Raw genomic sequence first — 24870 nt, 5'->3', positions numbered from 1 at the left:
CTGCATATAATTTCAGTAACAAACAGCAAAAAAAGTCGTCCGCCGGCCTACAATGAACAAACTTGGAGTACGCAGATATATGAGGGCTGTCACGGAAACACCACACTGGAAAATATGTTGCCTTTTTATATTTTTTATATGCTAAATAGTGCTGTATATAATTTCAGTAACAGACAGCAAAAAAAAAAGGTCCTCCGACCTACAATGACCAAACTTGGAGCACGCAGATATATGAGGGCTGTCGTGGAAATACCACACTGGCAAATATGTGGCCTGTTTTTTTTTTTTAAATGCCAAATAGTGCTATATATATTATTAGAGTAAGACAGTAAAAACAGTGGCAAAATGGCCTAAAATGCAAAAACTTGGAGCACGCAGATATATGAGTCCTTTTTGGTGAACTTAAAACATCCAAAAAAAAAGTGGCAGAAGGCTAACACACACACCTATGCTACGTATCCCTGACAAACTATGATTTTTAAACAGGCTTCAGTCTGACAGAACACACTGTATTTTTTTTTTGGGGGGGGGTGATTTTGGGGATAAAAAAATGCAACTAGGTATATCGTAAAGAAGCTGCAGCAGCAGCAGACACATATGGAGCAATGGAAGCAATGGACGCACATACAGTCCCTGCAGGCCTTGCACTGATGTGGATATTCTGTGCCCTGCCTACCTAACGCTGCAATATTGGGACCCACGAATTAGCCCTAAAAAGGACTGTTGGTTTCCCAGAAGTTGTGGATTTAAGAGTTGCAGACCTACACTACCTCTAAAAACCACGATTCTGAACCTATCTTGGCAGCAGCTCTCACTACTCTCGCTAAATCCGGAGCAGAATGCGGCAAGCAGAGCGGTGCCAGGCCTCTTTCACTCGGGATGATGCTGTGCGGCTAAGCCAATCACTTCTCGACCACAACAAAGATGGCTGCGGCGTTTCATGGACTGGTAGACGATCCCTGCATCGTGATTGGTTCTCTAAAGTCTGCCAAAAATGCTGGGTGGAGACACCAGTTACCACCGAATAATCTCGGAAATGCTCGGTGCTCGCCGAGTACACCGAGCATAGTGATACTCGGCTGAGTAACGAGCAGTGGCGAGTACGTTCGCTTATCACTAGTTGTGAGCATTGGATTGAGAAGCCACTTTGGAGTTGTCTCTTGACCTGTTTGCAAGTTTGTTTGGTGTTATGCATCTATTCATCTTCCTGATTGGGAGAGCTGAGAGTGATGGTTATTTTATTTAGCCATGTCTACCTCCATTTATGTCTTACTATAGAGCAGGAATCGTGTGCCTGCTGCCCCACGCACCAGCCAGGGCTGTGCTTAGGGCAAGACAGGGATTAGGAATGTGATGTAGGCACAGGGTTAAAGAACCTGTCTAGGGGCTTCAGGGAGCTCAGGGTTGTGTAGGGCAAGTTTCAGGGGTGCAGATGTAGGACAAGGGCAAGATGTAGCGGGCATTTAGATTTGGGAGAGCAAAATTTGATGCATTTCTTTTGGGGGGTTAGGAGCAATAGCGCTTTTCCAGAGCCTTTGTGCAACCAGAAACGTGGAAGCCCCTTTATTTCCATTGATGAAGTACCTGAGTTGGGACTTGCTTTTCTTGAGGACTGAGTTCACTGTTCAACAACAAAATTGTAGATTAATAAAAAGTAGTCAATGTATAAAGATTTGATGCTGCTAAAAACGAAAATGACAGATAAAATTGATAATTAGCTCTCCTTTTTATTTTTCAAGTGTAGATAGTGGAGAATTGTAGTGCAATAGATGTTTGGAAGCGAAGACCTTTTTTCCTATTGAGTTGGTAATATCCAGAGAAATTTTTTCATTGTAGTTAGCAATAAGTGAAGACTAGTGATGAGCGAGTATGCTCGTTAGTCCAGTTTCTTCGAGCATGCTTGGGTGGTCTCCGAGTACAGTATTTCAGCGCGCTCGGAGATTTAGTTTATGCCGACCCTGCTGTATGATTTGCGGCTGCTAGACAGCTTGAATATATGTGGAGGTTACCTGTTTGTTAGGGAATCCACACATGTATTAAAGCTGTCTAGCAGCCACAAATCATGCAGCTGCATCGACATAAACTAAATCTCCAAGCATGCTGAAATACTTGGAGACCACCCGAGCATGCTCGGAGAAACTCGAGTAACGAACATACTCGCTCATCACTAGTGAAGACAGTTTTTTTATTTCATGTTGGCAACAGTATGAGTAACATAATCTCTGATTTGTTTTGTTTATCAAATCGCAGTATCAATCAGTTTATCAATCGGTGAGTCAATCAGTGTTTATAGGTTTTGTTTGTTTCGCTGCTGTAAGTAAAAATGTTGACTTTATTTCCAGTTTAATGGTGATTTTGTGTTTTTACAGCTTGGTGATTTCATTTTTTCTTCTTATATTCCTTGATTTTGTATTTGCATTAACTTTCCTGACAGCTTTTGGGGATAATAATAAAATAAGTGTTGTTATTAAGGTGCTGTACTGAAGTATTTCATGGATAAATCAATTCACAGTCACACAGACTTTGCAAGTACAGCATTCCTCTATTAGTTGAATCTGTGTATTATTAATATTATTATTCACAGATTAAGTCTAGCACTTCCATTGTTATGTTCTTCAAAGCTGCAATAGTACAACACACTCTGATTTTGACCTTTCTATTTCAATATTGAGTGATGAAATATCCCTATGCTGTAAAACCCTATCCCTAAGCTGTAAAACCTTAAAATTACAGCTGCATTCCTTGCCTTCAATTTATGTAGTGCCTGTGATAGCTACCCCTGATTAGCTGTGCTATACCATGTGATGGGATAGCTCCAAGGTATTATGCAGAAGTTCGTGCTGCTGCACCTGATGTCATGACTATACTCACTGTCAGGAACCCCTGACCGCTGCCACCAATTTGTCACGATTCACACCGTGACCGTCACCCCTACGTCACGGATTGGGGTGACTTTAGGCCAACAGACGGCTATCACATGTGCAGGGGGCTTATCTTAGTTATCCCTCCACTGCTACAATGTGATAAAAAAACACACACAAGGCTATTGACCTCTTAGTTTACAGCAGGGGCTTATTTTAGTTATCCCACTGCTCTTCAATATACCACGAACTGCATGGATCTATAAATATCCCGCTTACAGTTCCCCTTGCAACCTGCAGCTCTCTGGCGCCCCCCCCTTACCCTCAGGTCAGATTAGGTACTGCACCTAGGATAATTAGTCGCCAGAAAGGCTGCCTGCTATGTACTGGCTATTTGGCACGCTGCAGCGATGCGATAAACTACTCCCACTCAGGCAGGAACAATAATTATCAACGCCGCAGTCGCTACAATGACACCCAAAGGCCTGCACAGTACACGGTATTGCTGCCACCAGCTTCGATTAAACGGGTCCGAAGCTAACCCAACACAGTAGCGTAAACTCCCTTCAGGGGACAGGGTATGTTTTAGAACAGGAAGAACGAACTAGTAATTTATATATTTTACTCCGAAAAAAGAAAGGGCAGTGTTTACATCAAAATATTACAAGGATGTTACAATATGAGACAATTGCAAATATGTACAAAGGTAATTGTAACAAAACAGGGAATAACTGAGAAATAACACTTACATGTGTTCAGAGCATTGCAGGCAACCAGGCTAGTGGAGTTCCCATACGTCCCAGTGCATTAGGACTTGCTTAGGGCTCTTCAGGTGAAAAACTCAACTCTCACTGCTGGAAGCCTGCTAGAAACTTAAAACCTGCAGCCTGTGACATCACAGAAAGGGGCTGGTTTACCCAGTCCGTCCTACCTCTCCAGTCTTACTAGCTTTATCACAAGTTTTCTAATGCTTGTATCTCTGCTCCAGAACATGTCATAGTCATAACACACCCAGCATTCATCTCGTATTAACGTTGGCATTCTAACGAGATCAAATATGTCGTATGTGTGATGCCTAATTGCAGAGAAATCCAAACTCTTTACCTGATGGAGTTAGAAGCTCATGTTTAGTGTGATGGATAGATGCTCCGATGGACTTTTGCAATCTCTATTTAAGATTCTCTTAGCCCCAGTTATTGGGCCAATATCTCACAATAATGGAACAAAGGACTTCCATAGATTTTGGAGCCATTTTTCCCAGTTCCAGCTAGTAGAGTTGGGAGGGGCGAGTAACTTTCGTCGAGCCTGGAATTTATGACCCCAGGGCCATAAAACCCCCTTCTAACATACATTCCGAAGCACACAGAGAAACAAGGGGAACCAGCTAGAGAAGGGGGGTTTAGCCCACAGCATGGGCTGACAGGAGAAACTAAACTTATATGATATTTCATACCATATCGTGACACCTCCCCCTTTTGGTGTGCGCTAGGGAGGTAGAACCCCACGGTATGCCTCCATGCGCACCTCAGTAGGTTCACCCTGGCGGGACAGTCCATCTGCATTCCCATGCTCCCTTCCAGTTTTGTGTTCAATGGTGAAGTCAAACTGCTGAAGTGCAAGGCTCCAGCGCAGCAACCTGCCGTTGGTTCCACACATGGCATTTAGCCAGAGCAGAGGGTTGTGGTCAGTCACCACAGTGAAGGCACTGCCGTACAAGTAGGCCTGCAAGCGCTGCAGGGCCCAGACTATGACCAGGCATTCCTTCTCGATGGTGGAGTAGGCCACTTCCCTCGGCAAAAGTTTCCGGCTCAGGTACAACACGGGGTGCTTCTGGTCCTCCAAGTCAACCTGGCTAAGCACAGCACCGAGGCCAAACTCGCTGGCGTCAGTCTGTACCAAGAACGGTCGACTGCTGTCGACTGCTTTCAACACAGGGGCGTTGCACAGTGCGGTTTTCAACGCCTGGAAGGCCCCCTCACAGCCGTCTGTCCAGTTGACGATGTGGGGTAGCTTCTTCCTGGTGAGGTCCGTCAAAGGTTTTGCCAGGCTACTATAGTGCTGTAAGAAGCGCCTATCGTACCCTGCAGTGCCCAGGAAGGACATCACCTGATTCTTGGTCCTGGGAGTGGGCCAGTTCACGATCGCGCCCACTTCCTCAGGCTCTGGCTTTAGGGTGCCTCCGCCTACCCGGTGCCCCAGGTAGTGGACCTCCCTCATGCCCATCCGGCACTTTCCCGGCTTGATAGTCAGTCCTGCTCGGTGAATGCGCTTGAGCACCTCCTCGAGATGCTGCAGGTGTTCCTCCCAGGAGGGACTGAAGATGGCAATGTCATCCAAGTACGCCACTGCGTACTTCTCCAGTCCCTGAAGCAGGAGGTTGACCATCCACTGGAAAGTGGCAGGGGCATTTTTCATGCTGAAGGGCATGACCGTGGACTCGTACAGTCCAAAGGGTGTGATAAAGGCGGACTTCTCCTGCGCCTCGGGGCTCAGGGGAATCTGCCAGTATCCTCGACTCAGATCCATTATTGTCAGGTATTTTGCGCCAGCTAACTTCTCAAGCAGCTCCTCGATGCGCGGCATTGGGTGCACGTCAGAGGCTGTAATGGTGTTGAGCCCCCTGTAGTCCACGCAGAACCGGGTGGTCCGGTCCTTCTTTGGCACGAGAACTACAGGTGAGGCCCACGCGCTCTTTGACCGTCGAATCAACCCCAGCTGTAACATCTCATCGATCTCCTGGCGCATAATCTGCTGCACCTGGTCAGAGATTCGATAGGGTGTTCGCCGTAGTGGGGCGTGATTCCCGGTGTCCACCTTGTGGACGGCTAACTCAGTCCTTCCAGGTCGGTTGGAGAACACGACCTGGAAGGGTTCCAGTGTGGTTTGCAACTGCAACCGCTGTGGTTCATCTAGCGAGGCGCTTACCTCCACTTCCTCAATGGACCCACCGGCCTTGGCTTGGGCCAGCATGTCCAGGAGGGTGTCTTCCTCCCCGTCTTCGGGCAAGCTGCAGACCGGTAGAACGAAAGGTTCACATTCGTGATGAGCCTTCATCATGTTGACGTGAAAGGCCTTTCACCTACCCCGAGCGTGGTCCAGCGTGACCACGTAGGTGACCGGGTTGAGCTGTTGGTGGACGACGTACGGGCCCTCCCAGGCTGCCTGAAGGTTATCCGTTGGTACGGGGACCAGCACCCACACCTTTTGACCCATGTGGTAGGTCCGCTCCCGGGCGTTCTGGTTGTACCAGTGCTTTTGATCAGCCTGAGCCTGCGTCATGTTGTCATGCACCAACTGCGTCAAGGTCTGTATCTTGTCACGGAAGTGCATGACATACTCCACTATGGACACTTCAGAAGGGTTCGGCTCCTCTTCCCAGGATTCTCTTACCAACCCTAGGGGTCCCCGGACTCGCCTGCCGTACAGGAGCTCGAAGGGGGAGAACCCCGTCGAGGCCTGCGGAACCTCTCGGTAAGCGAACAGCAGGTGTGGGAGGTACCGCTCTCAGTCGCGCCCTTGAGTCTCAACCAGCATGTGTAGCATCTGTTTGAGGGTACCATTGAAGCGTTCACATAAGCCATTGGTCTGTGGGTGATATGCACTCGATACCAGGTGCTTCACCTTCATTCTTTTACAGAGAGCCTCCATTAGGTGAGACATGAATTGGGTCCCTTGATCAGTGAGCATCTCCCTGGGAAATCCTACATGTGCAAAGATAGCCAACAGGGCATCCGCCACCTTATCTGCCCTAGTTGATGACAGAGCTACTGCCTCTGGGTACCGGGTAGCGTAGTCTACCACAGTAAGGATATATCGCTTTCCAGAGCTGCTGGGGACGGCCAGTGGGCCCACAATGTCCACCGCGATCCTCTGGAAAGTCTCCTCTATCACTGGCAAAGGGATCAGGGGAGCCTTAAGAGCAGGCCCCGCCTTCCCCACTCTTTGACAGGTGATACAGGAGCGGCAGTAGTTTGACACATCTGTCCCTGTTATGGTTCTCAATGGCAAGAGAACATAGCCCAGCATACATAGGAACTAGCTCTTGGAAGGATGGAAACTTAAACTGACCATGAACTAAACCTGCCGCACAACTAACAGTAGCCGGGTAGCGTAGCCTGCGTTTTATCCCTAGACGCCCAGCGCCGGCCGGAGGACTAACTAATCCTGGCAGAGGAAAATATAGTCCTGGCTCACCTCTAGAGAAATTTCCCCGAAAGGCAGACAGAGGCCCCCACAATATTGGCGGTGATTTAAGATGAAAATGACAAACGTAGTATGAAAATAGGTTTAGCAAAATCGAGGTCCGCTTACTAGATAGCAGGAAGACAGAAAGGGTACTTTCATGGTCAGCTGAAAACCCTATCAATACACCATCCTGAAATTACTTTAAGACTCTAGTATTAACTCATAACATCAGAGTGGCAATTTCAGATCACAAGAGCTTTCCAGACACAGAAACAAAACTGCAGCTGTGAACTGGAACAAAATGCAAAAAACAAACAAGGACAAAAGTCCGACTTAGCTGGAAGTTGTCTGGTAGCAGGAACATGCACAGAAAGGCTTCTGATTACAATGATGACCGGCATGGAAGTGACAGAGGAGCAAGGTTAAATAGCGACTCCCACATCCTGATGGGAACAGGTGAACAGAGGGGATGATGCACACAAGTTCAATTCCACCAGTGGCCACCGGGGGAGCCCAAAATCCAATTTCACAACAGTACCCCCCCCTCAAGGAGGGGGCACCGAACCCTCACCAGAACCACCAGGGCGATCAGGATGAGCCCTATGAAAGGCACGGACCAGATCGGAGGCATGAACATCAGAGGCAGTCACCCAAGAATTATCCTCCTGACCGTATCCCTTCCATTTGACCAGATACTGGAGTTTCCGTCTGGAAACACGGGAGTCCAAGATTTTTTCCACAACGTACTCCAACTCGCCCTCAACCAACACCGGAGCAGGAGGCTCAACGGAAGGCACAACCGGTACCTCATACCTGCGCAACAATGACCGATGAAAAACATTATGAATAGAAAAAGATGCAGGGAGGTCCAAACGGAAGGACACAGGGTTAAGAATCTCCAATATCTTGTACGGGCCGATGAACCGAGGCTTAAACTTAGGAGAAGAAACCCTCATAGGGACAAAACGAGAAGACAACCACACCAAGTCCCCGACACAAAGCCGAGGACCAACCCGACGCCGGCGGTTGGCAAAAAGCTGAGTCTTCTCCTGGGACAACTTCAAATTGTCCACCACCTGCCCCCAAATCTGATGCAACCTCTCCACCACAGCATCCACTCCAGGACAATCCGAAGATTCCACCTGACCGGAGGAAAATCGAGGATGAAACCCCGAATTACAGAAAAAAGGAGACACCAAGGTGGCAGAGCTGGCCCGATTATTGAGGGCAAACTCCGCTAAAGGCAAAAAAGCAACCCAATCATCCTGATCTGCAGACACAAAACACCTCAAATATGTCTCCAAAGTCTGATTCGTCCGCTCGGTCTGGCCATTAGTCTGAGGATGGAAAGCAGACGAGAAAGACAAATCTATGCCCATCCTAGCACAGAATGCCCGCCAAAATCTAGACACGAATTGGGTTCCTCTGTCAGAAACTATATTCTCCGGAATACCATGCAAACGAACCACATTTTGAAAAAACAGAGGAACCAACTCGGAAGAAGAAGGCAACTTAGGCAGGGGAACCAAATGGACCATCTTAGAGAAACGGTCACACACCACCCAGATGACAGACATCTTCTGAGAAACAGGAAGATCCGAAATAAAATCCATCGAGATGTGCGTCCAAGGCCTCTTCGGGATAGGCAAGGGCAACAACAATCCACTAGCCCGAGAACAACAAGGCTTGGCCCGAGCACAAACGTCACAAGACTGCACAAAGCCTCGTACATCTCGTGACAGGGAAGGCCACCAGAAGGACCTTGCCACCAAATCCCTGGTACCAAAGATTCCAGGATGACCTGCCAACGCAGAAGAATGAACCTCAGAAATGACTTTACTGGTCCAATCATCAGGAACAAACAGTCTACCAGGTGGGCAACGATCAGGTCTATCCGCCTGAAAATCCTGCAAGGCCCGCCGCAGGTCTGGAGAAACGGCAGACAATATCACTCCATCCTTAAGGATACCTGTAGGTTCAGAATTACCAGGGGAGTCAGGCTCAAAACTCCTAGAAAGGGCATCCGCCTTAACATTCTTAGAACCCGGTAGGTATGACACCACAAAATTAAACCGAGAGAAAAACAACGACCAGCGCGCCTGTCTAGGATTCAGGCGTCTGGCGGACTCAAGATAAATTAAATTTTTGTGGTCGGTCAATACCACCACCTGATGTCTAGCCCCCTCAAGCCAATGACGCCACTCCTCAAAAGCCCACTTCATGGCCAAAAGCTCCCGATTCCCAATATCATAATTCCGCTCGGCGGGCGAAAATTTACGAGAAAAAAAAGCACAAGGTTTCATCACGGAGCAGTCGGAACTTCTTTGCGACAAAACCGCCCCAGCTCCGATTTCACAAGCGTCGACCTCAACCTGAAAAGGAAGAGCAACATCAGGCTGACGCAACACAGGGGCGGAAGAAAAGCGGCGCTTAAGCTCCCGAAAGGCCTCCACAGCAGCAGGGGACCAATCAGCAACATCAGCACCCTTCTTAGTCAAATCAGTCAATGGTTTAACAACATCAGAAAAACCAGCAATAAATCGACGATAAAAGTTAGCAAAGCCCAAAAATTTCTGAAGACTCTTAAGAGAAGAGGGTTGCGTCCAATCACAAATAGCCCGAACCTTGACAGGATCCATCTCGATGGAAGAGGGGGAAAAAATGTATCCCAAGAAGGAAATCTTTTGAACCCCAAAAACGCACTTAGAACCCTTCACACACAAGGAATTAGACCGCAAAACCTGAAAAACCCTCCTGACCTGCTGGACATGAGAGTCCCAGTCATCCGAAAAAATCAGAATATCATCCAGATACACGATCATAAATTTATCCAAATAATCACGGAAAATGTCATGCATAAAGGACTGAAAGACTGAAGGGGCATTTGAAAGGCCAAAAGGCATCACCAAATACTCAAAGTGGCCCTCGGGCGTATTAAATGCGGTTTTCCACTCATCCCCCTGCTTAATTCGCACCAAATTATACGCCCCACGGAGATCTATCTTAGAGAACCACTTGGCCCCCTTTATGCGAGCAAACAAATCAGTCAGCGGTGGCAACGGATATTGATATTTAACCGTGATTTTATTCAAAAGCCGATAATCAATACACGGCCTCAAAGAGCCATCTTTCTTAGACACAAAGAAAAAACCGGCTCCTAAGGGAGATGACGAAGGACGAATATGTCCCTTTTCCAAGGACTCCTTTATATATTCTCGCATAGCAGCATGTTCAGGCACAGACAGATTAAATAAACGACCCTTAGGGTATTTACTACCCGGAATCAAATCTATGGCACAATCGCACTCCCGGTGCGGAGGTAATGAACCAAGCTTAGGTTCTTCAAAAACGTCACGATAGTCAGACAAGAATTCAGGAATCTCAGAGGGAATAGATGACGAAATGGAAACCAAAGGTACGTCCCCATGCATCCCCTTACATCCCCAGCTTAACACAGACATAGCGTTCCAGTCGAGGACTGGGTTATGAGATTGCAGCCATGGCAATCCAAGCACCAACACATCATGTAGATTATACAGCACAAGAAAGCGAATAATCTCCTGATGATCCGGATTAATTCGCATAGTTACTTGTGTCCAGTATTGTGGTTTATTACTAGCCAATGGGGTGGAGTCAATCCCCTTCAGAGGTATAGGAGTTTCAAGAGGCTCTAAATCATACCCACAGCATTTGGCAAAGGACCAATCCATAAGACTCAAAGCGGCGCCAGAGTCGACATAGGCATCCGCGGTAATAGATGATAAAGAACAAATCAGGGTCACAGATAGAATAAACTTAGACTGAAAAGTGCCAATTGAAACTGACTTATCAAGCTTCTTAGTACGCTTAGAGCATGCTGATATAACATGAGTTGAATCACCACAATAAAAGCACAACCCATTTTTTCGTCTAAAATTCTGCCGTTCGCTTCTGGACAGAATTCTATCACATTGCATATTCTCTGGCGTCTTCTCAGTAGACACCGCCAAATGGTGCACAGGTTTGCGCTCCCGCAGACGTCTATCGATCTGGATAGCCATTGTCATGGACTCATTCAGACCCGCAGGCACAGGGAACCCCACCATAACATCCTTAACGGCATCAGAGAGACCCTCTCTGAAATTCGCCGCCAGGGCGCACTCATTCCACTGAGTAAGCACAGACCATTTACGGAATTTTTGGCAGTATATTTCAACTTCATCTTGCCCCTGAGATAGGGACATCAAGGCTTTTTCTGCCTGAAGCTCTAAATGAGGTTCCTCATAAAGCAACCCCAAGGCCAGAAAAAACGCATCCACATTGAGCAACGCAGGATCCCCTGGAGCCAATGCAAAAGCCCAATCTTGAGGGTCGCCCCGGAGCAAGGAAATCACAATCCTGACCTGCTGAGCAGGATCTCCAGCAGAGCGAGATTTCAGGGACAAAAACAACTTGCAATTATTTTTGAAATTTTGAAAGCAAGATCTATTCCCCGAGAAAAATTCAGGCAAAGGAATTCTAGGTTCAGATATAGGAACATGAACAACAAAATCTTGTAAATTTTGAACTTTCGTGGTGAGATTATTCAAACCTGCAGCTAAACTCTGAATATCCATTTTAAACAGGTGAACACAGAGCCATTCCAGGATTAGAAGGAGAGAGAGAGAGAGGAAGGCTGCAATATAGGCAGACTTGCAAGTGATTCAATTGAAAGCACACTCAGAACTGAAGGAGAAAAAAAAAAAAAAAAAATTTTTCAGCAGACTTCTTTTTTCTCTCCTTTCTCTGCCAATTAATTTAACCCTTTGTGGGCCGGTCAAACTGTTATGGTTCTCAATGGCAAGAGAACATAGCCCAGCATACATAGGAACTAGCTCTTGGAAGGATGGAAACTTAAACTGACCATGAACTAAACCTGCCGCACAACTAACAGTAGCCGAGTAGCGTAGCCTGCGTTTTATCCCTAGACGCCCAGCGCCGGCCGGAGGACTAACTAATCCTGGCAGAGGAAAATATAGTCCTGGCTCACCTCTAGAGAAATTTCCCCGAAAGGCAGACAGAGGCCCCCACAATATTGGCGGTGATTTAAGATGAAAATGACAAACGTAGTATGAAAATAGGTTTAGCAAAATCGAGGTCCGCTTACTAGATAGCAGGAAGACAGAAAGGGTACTTTCATGGTCAGCTGAAAACCCTATCAATACACCATCCTGAAATTACTTTAAGACTCTAGTATTAACTCATAACATCAGAGTGGCAATTTCAGATCACAAGAGCTTTCCAGACACAGAAACAAAACTGCAGCTGTGAACTGGAACAAAATGCAAAAAACAAACAAGGACAAAAGTCCGACTTAGCTGGAAGTTGTCTGGTAGCAGGAACATGCACAGAAAGGCTTCTGATTACAATGATGACCGGCATGGAAGTGACAGAGGAGCAAGGTTAAATAGCGACTCCCACATCCTGATGGGAACAGGTGAACAGAGGGGATGATGCACACAAGTTCAATTCCACCAGTGGCCACCGGGGGAGCCCAAAATCCAATTTCACAACATGTCCCCATCTTAGGCCAATAGAAGTGTTGAGACAGCCGGGCCTTTGTTTTGCTGATCCCCAAGTGTCCAGCTAGCGGGATCTCATGGGCAATCCGTAAGAACTCACCCTGGAATTGCTGCGGGACGACAAGCTGTCTTTCCCTCAACCACTCCTTTTGTGATTCCCCGGGTACTGTCTCCCGGTACAACCTTCCTCGTTCCCAGAACACCCTCTCCTTATCAGTATCAGAAGCGCGTCCTGGCGAGTTGTCTCAAACTCTCTAGGCTCGCATCTGTGTGCAGAGCGGCCTGAAACTCCTGGCTAGGGGAAGCCAGAAGCGACGTCAAGGTCCCTTCCCCACGGGAGCCCTCTGGGACCTGCTCTGGGTCCACCTCTGGTTCAGTCACAATAATGACTGAGGAGGGTCGGGAAGGCAAACAGTTATCTGCATTCCGGGCACTCTGACTGCGGGTGACAGCAGCTACGTAGGCTGTCTCCCCGGGGATTTCTACAGACCCATCAGCCAACGCTGCTATAGGCTCTACCTCCCCATCCACCCCCATTACCTCAGGAGCATTGCTACTTATGGGCCAGTTACCTTCCTCGGTGGCACTGGTCAGTTGCATGGCATCACCTTCCTCACGGTTCCCATGTATCTCCCCATTTACTGTAGCACCGACACTTGCCCCTGCTAGGGGTTCCTCAGCCGCCTCACTCTGCAGAGCGACATGGCTGAGCCCTCCTGTACCTATAGACACATCAACTTTCACAGAAACATCATTATCAGATTCAGTTGGCACAGGTACAACATTTTCACCATCGATCCTAGGAAAAAAATGGTTATCAGATGCATCATTACAAGGTAAAGCATGGTCAGGTAACACAGGCAATTTCCCATCATCATCATCATCAGGGTTAATGTTACCCTCATTAGTAGATTGGGGAGGGGTGTCAGGGACGTAGTATGCAACCAACCTCCCCAAATCAGTCCCCAACAAAACATCAGTGGGCAAATTATCAGACAGCCCCACTTCCTTCACCCCGCTCCCGGCACCCCAATCAATATAAACCCGGGCCATTGGCAAGGGACAGCTGATGCCCCCAATCCCAGTGACAGTTAGGGTTTTCCCCGGAATGATTTCTTCAGGGGCCGCCAGTTCGGGTCGGATGAGGGTTCGTTCAGCCCCGGTGTCCTTGAGGCCTGTAGCAACATAGCCTCCCACGGTGACGTGCTGTACGTTGTCACACACCCTCCCAGCCACACCACCCGCCAAAAGAACTGCTGCATTAGGCCCTGGGGCCTTGGATGAGGGGTTCTTCTGCTTGTTTGGACAGTTGGGACTGATATGACCAGGCCGATTGCAGAAGTAACACTTGCGGGGTTCGGTGGTAGGTCTAGGGTTGTTGACCACGGGAACAGGACCTCTGGTGTGTTGACTGGCAGGGGTACTGGCGTTGGTTGCAGGTTTACCCACTCTCCAGCTGGTGGTGACTGGCTTCCGCACTTCTGATCTACGGTTGGCCTCATAGGCATCGGCAATCTGCGCTGCTTTCGTCACGTCTTTGGGTTCTCTGTCCATCACGAACTGTCGCACCTCAGCTGGGCAAAGATGTAAGAACTGGTCTTTGATAATCAGGTCTCGCAGCTGTGCAAAGGTGGTCACTGACAGTCCTTGGGTCCACTGGTCAAAGTGGGTCCCCAGTCCATGCACCACATCACTGTAACTGTCGTGTGGGCCACGTTGGAGGGTCCGGAACTTTTTATGGTACACCTCGGGTGTAAGCTGGTACTTGGCTATGAGGGCCTGCTTGATAGCCTCATAGTCACCATCTTGTTCTTGAGGGAGTGCAGCAAACGCCTCCAGAGCTTTGCCTCTCAGCCCTGGTGTCAGGTATCGGGCCCATTCTTGTGCAGGCAGCTGGTACTGTCTGCAGGCTTTCTCAAAGGCCCGCAGAAAAGTGTCCAAGTCCCCATCCTTTTTCATAACAGGAAAGTGGTCAGGCCGGGGCTTCGGTATCTGAGTGCTGCTGGGCTCACGGCTCTGAGCGGTGGAAGGTATCCCCCCCTGCCAGAGCATCTCCAGTTCATGTTCTCGCTGGGCTTGGCGCTCGGCTCTCTCTGCCTCTCGCTGGGCCTCTCGCTCGGCTCGCTGGCCCTGGGCCTCTCACTCGGCTCGGGCTTCTCGCTCGGCTCTCTCCTGGTATTGCTGGATCAGCTGCCGACATCCATCACGGTCATCGGCGGGGAGTAGCTCCAAGACCGCCAGCAGGTGGGAGTCCAATCCGCCCTGGTTGCTAATCGGGCCGGCATTCAGTGGTTGGACCTCTGCTGCAGCACCATGTTCGCTTGTGCTGGCTTCTGCGGCCTCTGGGCTCTGTGGCCTGGCTTGGTCTGCTTCAAATTTCACCAGTTCAGCGACCATTTTAACCTTGGTCTTGCCCTGGGAGTTCAGGCCATGGTATGTGCATATCCCAGCAAGAGCGTCCCTCTTCTGCTGGGCGTCCAGGCTTCTCCTTTCGCAGCCATGGTTGCCAAATAAAAGATAGGATAGAAAAACGAAGAGGAAGGGAGGGGATAATTACCAGTACACAATTGTCTCACGACTAATAAACACTGAGTTCGTTCTCCAAACTTATTTGCGCAGAATCCTCGCAAGAACTTTCTGCAAGTTTTTAGTGAGAGGAATGACTGCTCAAACCAAATCACTAATGCTCTAATATCCCACTGCCTTGCCACCAATTTGTCAGGATTCCTGACCGCTGCCACCAATTTTTCACGATTCACACCGTGACCGTTACCCCAACGTCACGGATTGGGGTGACTTTAGGCCAACAGACGGCTATCACATGTGCAGGGGGCTTATCTTAGTTATCCCTCCACTGCTACAATGTGATAAAAAAACACACACAAGGCTATTGACCTCTTAGTTTACAGCAGGGGCTTATTTTAGTTATCCCACTGCTCTTCAATATACCACGAACTGCAGGGATCTATGAATATCCCGCTTACAGTTACCCTTGCAACCTGCAGCTCTCTGGCGCACCCCTTACCCTCAGGTCAGATTAGGTACTGCACCTAGGATAATTAGTCACCAGAAAGGCTGCCTGCTATGTACTGGCTATTTGGCACGCTGCAGCGACGCGATAAACTACTCCCACTCAGGCAGGAACAATAATTATCAACGCCGCAGTCGCTACAATGACACCCAAAGGCCTGCACAGTACACGGTATTGCTGCCACCAGCTTCGATTAAACGGGTCCGAAGGTAACCCAACACAGTAGCGTAAACTCCCTTCAGGGGACAGGGGACATTTTAGAACAGGAAGAACGAACTAGTAATTTATATATTTTACTCCGAAAAAAGAAAGGGCAGTGTTTACATCAAAATATTACAAGGATGTTACAATATGAGACAATTGCAAATATGTACAAAGGTAATTATAACAAAACAGGGAATAACTGAGAAATAACACTTACATGTGTTCAGAGCATTGCAGGCAACCAGGCTAGTGGAGTTCCCATACGTCCCAGTGCATTAGGACTTGCTCAGGGCTCTTCAGGTGAAAAACTCAACTCTCACTGCTGGAAGCCTGCCAGAAACTTAAAACCTGCAGCCTGTGACATCACAGAAAGGGGTTGGTTTACCCAGTCCGTCCTACCTCTCCAGTCTTACTAGCTTTACCACAAGTTTTCTAATGCTTGTATCTCTGCTCCAGAACATGTCATAGTCATAACACACCCAGCATTCATCTCGTATTAACGTTGGCATTCTAACGAGATCAAATATGTCCTATGTGTGATGCCTAATTGCAGAGAAATCCAAACTCTTTACCTGATGGAGTTAGAAGCACATGTTTAGTGTGATGGATAGATGCTCCGATGGACTTTTGCAATCTCTATTTAAGATTCTCTTAGCCCCAGTTATTGGGCCAATATCTCACAATAATGGAACAAAGGACTTCCATAGATTTTGGAGCCATTTTTCCCAGTTCCAGCTAGTAGAGTTGGGAGGGGCGAGTAACTTTCGTCGAGCCTGGAATTTATGACCCCAGGGCCATAAAACCCCCTTCTAACATACATTCCGAAGCACACAGAGAAACAAGGTGGGTCCAGCTAGAGAAGGGGGGGTTTAGCCCACAGCATGGGCTGACAGGAGAAACTAAACTGATATGATATTTCATACCATATCGTGACACTCACCCAGGTGCGGTCCCGGTTCTGTTCAGGTCCGATGGGTTTTGCGGTCCAGTCCGGGGCCTCCCATCTTCTTACGATGATGTCCTCTTCTTGTCTTCAGGTTGCGGCTCTGGCACAGGCATACTTTGTCTGCCCTGTTGAGGGCAGAGCAAAGTAGTGCAGTGCGCAGGTGCCGGGAAAGGTCAGAGAGGCCCGATGCCTGCGTATTGCAGTACTTTGCTCTGCCCTCAACAGGGCAGACAAAGTATGCCTGCGCCAGAGCCACAGCGTGAATACAAGAAGAGGACATCATCCTATGAAGATGGGAGACCCCGGACGGGACAGCAACACACATCGCACCAAGACCGTCCCTAGGTGAGTATAATCTAACCTCTTTTTCTCATCTTCCAGCATACATCGGGGGCTTATCTACAGCATTACAGAATGCTGTAGCTAAGCCCCTGATGCTGGTGGGATTAGCTCACCTTCGATTTTGGGGTTGACAGGTTCCCTTTAACTGAACGGAGGGGCGACCCATACAAATCGAAGTCCAAATTAATTAATTCAGACTTGTTAATTTTAGGAAAATTGACTGGAAGTCAGTTCGCTGTAAATCAGTACTAATATTAACCCGAGAATCAAGCTAGCACTTCCTATACAGTGAAACCTCTTGAACACCACCTCCTTAATCACCTTATGTGCACTAGAATTACTGTGATTTTAAAATACTGTTTAATTTTGTATATAATGATGTTTTCTTTTCACTGGATTACCCCATCCATATGATCATTTCTGCAATTTTGGGTCGTCAACTAGATGACATTTTATTTTATGTGCATCATGTGGTGCAGTAAAAGGTGTAGTGCTGGACGGAAGATATATTTCTCCCAGCAGGATAAGTTTTGGCCTGTTATTTTCCTAAGGTTGAGGACCTGCAGTGATGTCACGATCACATGATCAGCCCATGTGATGGTACCTCACCTGTGGGTGTGGCTATTGACTATGTAATGGAGTTTCTTTTGTTTGTCACATGTTATTCTGGGTGTGGATCTAGGCTGGAATGAGCCTGAACTGTTTTTCTCTGCCACATATGCCACAAAGGTTGGTGACATGACTGTAAGCAACCCTGGGAATGGCACCTGGCGGAAGCCGCTGACTTGGCAGCCGCTCAGTTAAGCCCGTCCCGTGTAAGGGTGATTCTGAGACCAGTGGTTCTCCAACTGGAGTATGCTTGGTTTTTCTCTTACTTTCTGTCACGGACTGTTTAAAGTGTCAATAAACCACTGAAGTTTGGACTGGAAGCCTGTGTGTTGCCTCATTACTGCGACTCTACCACTGCTCACCCGAGCAAATCCCTACAATCCACAGAACTGAATGATAAATGCTGTTAACACACAAAAATCATCATTTGAACAATTTTTCATTTTTTAGTACACTTTTTGTACCTAATGTCAATTACTACATGAAGTAATTAGCAATTATGTGTCTATTTTTTACAGCTATAACATGTAGGCTTGGCTATTCTTCATACAAAGATAAGGATGTTACTACCTATACATGTTCTCGTGGGCGAATGCCGAAATCAGATCTTTTGCAGTGTTTTAATTATGGCTGGGGTCCACCACCCATTTGTCAAGGTAAGTTTTAGTGGCTGAAAAAGAAGCACATTAGTGAGGATAAAAATATATTCCCCTCTTAGTTTTGAAGAGTTCTGACTGCTTGTCTGCTTATTTCACATTGTACTATTGTAGAGTAACATTATGCTGACTGATTCCATTTTGCCTACATTTTCTATGAACTGTTCTATACTGTCTGTACAGGTTCCACATCATTACTTATTATTCTTTGGTGCTGCTCAAACACACAACTTCGACTTGGGCTTTCCACCTTACAGTACCCCCTTTGGATATGGGTCCCCATTTCAACCCCCATCCCCTTCTCCCCTGCATGTTGGTCAGAAGTTTCCTCCCCTCCCTCATTATTTAGTAATGTCCCCCAACCTGTACTAATGTCCTCCATCCTGAGCCCATGCTGGTATACATGTTCCTCATCCTGGGACCATCCTGGTATATATGTCCTGAATCCTGGTACATATATGTTGTCCATTTTGGGCCCATCCTGGTATGTATATACTGGTGAACAAAAGGGTAATGATGTTTTGAACTTTTGACTTTCAAACTCCGTATCTCACCATCCACCACTGATTTAAAAGTGAAACTACCATTATTTTATAGGCAATCATCTTGAATATCTCATACAAAAATTTGACTTGCAACTATTTAGCATATGTTAGTTATGCAGATTCTTGTCATGTCACTGCATTGCTACTGGTTTACTCCCGGTGGTGGAAAAATAAAATTCTTCCTGTATACTACAAAATACAACCTGTGACCGTGATCGATATGCCCCAGTTGCTATGTATAAGCAAAAAATCCAAGACAAATTTATAAATATCATTATAATTTTTAAATAAAAGTCTCTCTACTTGATTTAAAGAAGATTACCCAGCATGCTCGGTACCTGTAAAATTATTCATATTTCTGTAACTAAATCAAATTATTACAAAGTACTAAATACATAATTTATTATTTGTGGAATCAGAATAAATTTTATATGTGATGGTAGTTACCTATAAAATGTAAACTGGTTATCCACAGTAGCAGGCTGCAATTTTAAATGAGTTAGACTGGCCATTTACAATTGATAGCTTTTGGCCAAGCATACATTTGGCTGACACCTGTTTTTTGTGATTTACTCCCGCACGCAAGTCAAGCATGCATGTATTCAGAATGGGGAGAGTAAAATAAGGTCCTCTATGCATATTAATTCCTTCACAAAATTTGCCGTACATGTACGGTGCATGTCAGGTCCCCCCTTTGATGTGGGCTGTGGCGCTGAGCCCAGAACTTTTATGGAACATGTCAGCTGATTTCAACAGCTGACATGTGCCCCTAACAGCTGTGGGTGGAATCGCGATCCACCCGCTGATGTTAACATGTTAAATGCCGCTGTCAATCTCTGACAGAATTAGTCCAGAAGCATGTCACTAATCTCACCCATCGGCGCCCGTGTCACATGAGCCCTGTGGTTGTCATAGCCAGATAGCTATGACTGCCACCCAGCGGTCGGCGCTCATAGCAAGTGAGCATTTCTGCTACACAGAGCATGGCTGAATCACAGGTGATTGGATGATCACAGCTTCTAGTCTCCCATAAAGACTATTGAAGCTAGTCAAAAGTTAAAAATACAAAAAAATCCAAAAGTTTAAATCACCCACCATTAGCCCCATTCAAAATAAATCAATAAAAAATACACATAATTGATATTGCCTCTTTCAGAATTGCCCATCTATCAATAAATAAAAAGAATTAATCAGATCGGTAAACAACGAGAAAAATTATCAAAATGCCAGAATTACATTTTTTTGGTTGCGGCAGCATTGCATTAAAATGCAATAACAGGGGATCAAAACATTGTATCTACACCACAATAGTATCATCTCGGCGCACAAAAAATAAGCCCTCATCTAGTCCAGATCATGGAAAATGGAGATGCTACAAGCATCAGAAAATGAGGCAATTTTTTTAACATAATTTGAACTTTTTTTTCACCACTTTCATAAAAATGAACCTATACATGTTTGGTATCTGCAAACTCGTAATGGCCATGAGAATCATAATGGCAGGTCAGTTTTAGCATTTTTTCACATGGCCAAATTGACAGAAAAATAAAAAAGCTATGGCTTTGGTAAGAAGGGGAGCAAAAAATAGAAAGGGTAAAATGGTTAAAGTATGCTACGAGCTGAACGATCATTGAAACCCATAGTGACGGAGGCAATCTTGTCTTTAAAGTGGTGGTACACTTTCAGGAAAGTGAGGCACAAACTGTACAATCTCAAAAATAATAATAACTGAACAGGTGCTCACCCTACTTGGGCCCAGCACTAGTCGTTGAGCTCAGTGACTGGCTAGAATAGTTGAGGGTAATGTTGACATGACGTAATGACTGCAGCCAAGACATTGAGAATGGAGCAGGTGCGCGGAACTGACACTTGACTCAGGGAGGATGAGTATCTGATGAGTTTACTGTTTTAGGTATTTTGCAGTTTATAGCCCACATTCATGAAAGTGAATAACCCCTTTAATGACAAACAGACAATTTTTCAAATTTTAGATGTGTTAATTTATGTGATAATAATTCTGAAATGTTTATACATATCCCATTGATTTTGAGAAGCCCAGACTGACACAACCTACTCTACTGGACTGATTCCCAGTAGGCTGCTAACATAATGGGCCAACTAGCCCACTGTTTTTCAATCTGTCCAAGCAGTGAGTCCAACCATCGGGCGCTTCATTGATCAGATGAATGGGGAACTTTTATCCCCAATAGGGCACACTTATCCATGTTTCAAAAAAGAGCAGAAGGTCATGTGTGTGACTGCCGTTCCTTTCATACTCTTTGGGGCTGCCAGAAAAAGCTGAGGGTAGTGCTCAGCAGCCACATAGGAATGAAAGGAGTGGTGGTAAAGTAGGACATGCATTTCCATTGTAATACATTCTTCCCCATTGTGCTAATTAGGGTCCCAGGAGTCACCACACCATGACTAGACTACTTAAGGTACCTTCACACTAAACGATATCGCTAGCGATCCGTGACGTTGCAGCGTCCTGGCTAGCGATATCGTTGTGTTTGACACGCAGCAGCGATCAGGATCCTGTTGTGATATCGCTGGTCGTTGCTGAAAGTTCACAACTTTATTTGGTCATCAGATCAGCGTGTATTGTCATGTTTGACAGCCAAAGCAACGATGCCAGCGATGTTTTACAGTGGTAACCAGGGTAAATATCAGGTTACTAAGCGCAGGGCTGCACTTAGTAACCCGATGTTTACCCTGGTTACCATTGTAAAAGTAAAAAAAACAAACAGTACATACTCACCTTCTGCTGTCTGTCACACGTCCCTTGCCGTCTGCTTCCCGCACTGACTGTGATTGCCGTCCGTAAAGTGAAAGCAGAGCACAGCGGTGACGTCACCGCTGTGCTGTACTTTACGGCCGGCAATCACAGTCAGTGCAGGAAGCAGACGGCAATGGACGTGTGACAGACAGCAGGAGGTGAGTATGTACTGTTTGGTTTTTTTTACTTTTACAATGGTAACCAGGGTAAACATCGGGTTACTAAGCGCGGCCCTGCGCTTAGTAACCCGATGTTTACCCTGGTTACCCAGGGACCTCGGCATCGTTGGTCGCTGGAGAGCTGTCTGTGTGACAGCTCTCCAGCGACCACACAGCGGCGCTGCAGTGATCAGCATCGTTGTCGATATCGCTGCAGCGTCGCTTAGTGTGAAGGTACCTTTACTGTATTACCACTGCATAGGGACCGAATACTTTCAAACTGTTCAGTAACAAAACTCACAACACTAATAACACTAGCATTTCCACCTATGACATTATTCATAGGAGCTCTGTGTGTAGTATATACACTATTTCTGAAGTGTAAAGGAAATAATACATCGTTTTTAAACATTTTTAAACTATAAACTTGAAAACTGTGACTTGTTTTCAGCCCACCTGAGTCAATACTTTGTAGGAAAGCCTTTTGCCCTTTTTGGGGTATGTATCTATCTGCTTTGCACATCAAGAGGCTGACATTTGTGCCCATTTCTCTGTGCAAATTAGCTCTAGCTCAGAGAGATTGGATGGAAAGTGTCTGTGAACAGCAATTTTCAAGTCTTTCCACAGATTCTAATGGAATCTAGTTCTGGACTTTGATTGGGCCATTCAAACACATATCCATGTGGAATAAAAGGCTTCCCCACAGTATGATGCTGCCACCACCATTTTTGACAGTTGAAATGGTGTTCACAGGATGATGTTAAATAGTTACATAGTTGCATAGGTTGAAAAAATGACCTAGGTCCATCAAGTTCAACCTTTCTCCACCAAGTGTATGCCACCAAAAGTATTCATACCCCTTTAAATGTTTCACTCTTTGTATCATTGCAGCCATTTGGTAAATTCAAAAAAGTTCATTTTTTTCACATGTGGCACTACCCCTGTTACAAGAGAGTCTAAGAATATGAGATGCAGTGGTCGGTCAATTATTGAGCAAAATCCCCTCAGTATCCGTGGATGAATGCCATCTGGAAAGGGGGAATGTCAATGTTTAAATTGCTCAGACATAGATGTACTTCTTTTTGTGATCATTCACAACCTGATATACCGTATATACTCGAGTATAAGCCGAGATTTTCAGCCCAAATTTTTGGGCTGAAAGTGCCCCTCTCGGCTTATACTCGAGTCATGATCGGTGGTGGGGTCGGCGGGTGAGGACTGTCATATACTCACCTAGTTCCAGCGTTCCTGTCGCTCCCCCTGCCCATCCCATGGTCTCCGGGTGCTGCAGCTCTTCCCCTGAGCGGTCACGTGGGACCGCTCATTAGAGAAATGAATAGGCTGCTCCACCTCCCATAGGGGCGGAGCCGCCTATTCATTTCTCTAATGAAGCGGTGCCGGTGACCGCTGATAGAGGAAGAGGCTGCGGCAACGAAGACCAGCTGTCTGGGGGAAGGAGCGGGACGCCGGGAGCAGGTAAGTATCGCATATTTACCTTCCCTCGTTCCACACGCCGGGCACCGCTCTGTCTTCCCGGCGTCTCTCTCTCTGCACTGACTGTTCAGGTCAGAGGGCGCGATGATGCATATAGTGTGCGCGCCGCCCTCTGCCTGATCAGTCAGTGCAGAGAGACGCCGGGACGGGACGTGAGGAGCTGCGGCAAGAGAGGTGAGTATGTGTTTTTTTTTTTTTTATTGCAGCAGCAGCAATGGCACAGCTTTATGTGGAGTATCTATGGGGCAACGGTGCAGAGCACTATATGGCACAGCTATCTATGGGGCAACGGTGCAGAGCACTATATGGCACAGCTATGGGGCAACGGTGCAGAGCACTATATGGCACAGCTATGGGGCAACGGTGCAGAGCACTATATGGCACAGCTATGGGGCAACGGTGCAGAGCACTATATATATGGCACAGCTATGTGGCAACGGTGCAGAGCACTATATGGCACAGCTATGGGGCAACAGTGCAGAGCACTATATGGCACAGCTATGAGGCAACGGTGCAGAGCACTATATGGCACAGCTATGGGGCAACAGTACAGAGCACTATATGGCACAGCTATGGGGCAACAGTGCAGAGCACTATATGGCACAGCTATGGGGCAACGGTGCAGAGCATTATATGGCACAGCTATGGGGCAACGGTGCAGAGCACTATATGGCAGAGCTATGGGGCAACGGTGCAGAGCACTATATGGCACAGCTATGGGGCAATGATGCAGAGCATTATATATATGGCACAGCTATGGGGCAACGGTGCAGAGCACTATATGGCACAGCTATGGGGCAACGGTGCAGAGCACTATATGGCACAGCTATGGGGCAACGGTGCAGAGCATTATATATATGGCACAGCTATGGGGCAACGGTGCAGAGCACTATATGGCACAGCTATGGGGCAACGGTGCAGAGCACTATATATATGGCACAGCTATGGGGCAACGGTGCAGAGCACTATATGGCACAGCTATGGGGCAACAGTGCAGAGCACTATATGGCACAGCTATGGGGCAACGGTGCAGAGCACTATATGGCACAGCTATGGGGCAACAGTGCAGAGCACTATATGGCACAGCTATGGGGCAACAGTGAAGAGCACTATATGGCACAGCTATGGGGCAACGGTGCAGAGCACTATATGGCACAGCTATGGGGCAACGGTGCAGAGCACTATATGGCACAGCTATGGGGCAACGGTGCAGAGCATTATATGGCACAGCTATGGGGCAATGGTGCAGAGCATTATATATATGGCACAGCTATGGGGCAACGGTGCAGAGCATTATATATATGGCACAGCTATGGGGCAACGGTGCAGAGCATTATATATATGGCACAGCTATCTATGGGGCAACGGTGCAGAGCATTGTATATATGGCACAGCTTTATGTGGAGCATCTATGGGGCCATAATGAACGGTGCAGAGCATTATATGTGGCACAGTTTTATGTGGAGCATCTATGGGGCCATAATGAACGGTGCAGAGCATTATATGTGGCACAGCTTTATGTG

The 24870-nt window shown here is 46.9% G+C and overlaps 1 protein-coding gene across 1 annotated transcript in view; it reads left to right on the top strand.

The window, feature by feature from the left end:
• LOC143787637 (coagulation factor XIII B chain-like) overlaps nt 1–24870 on the top strand; it is a 574339-nt gene that overhangs the window by 218002 nt on the left and 331467 nt on the right. The window contains exon 6 of the mRNA XM_077276562.1: nt 18237–18374. Coding sequence (XP_077132677.1) covers nt 18237–18374 — 138 coding nt within the window. The remainder of the gene's footprint in view (nt 1–18236; nt 18375–24870) is intronic.

The sequence above is a fragment of the Ranitomeya variabilis genome, chromosome 8, assembly GCF_051348905.1.
Source record: "Ranitomeya variabilis isolate aRanVar5 chromosome 8, aRanVar5.hap1, whole genome shotgun sequence".
Taxonomy (NCBI): domain Eukaryota; kingdom Metazoa; phylum Chordata; class Amphibia; order Anura; family Dendrobatidae; genus Ranitomeya; species Ranitomeya variabilis.
The sequence above is the reverse complement of the archived record's forward strand: the minus strand, read 5'-3'. Positions and strand labels throughout refer to the sequence as shown.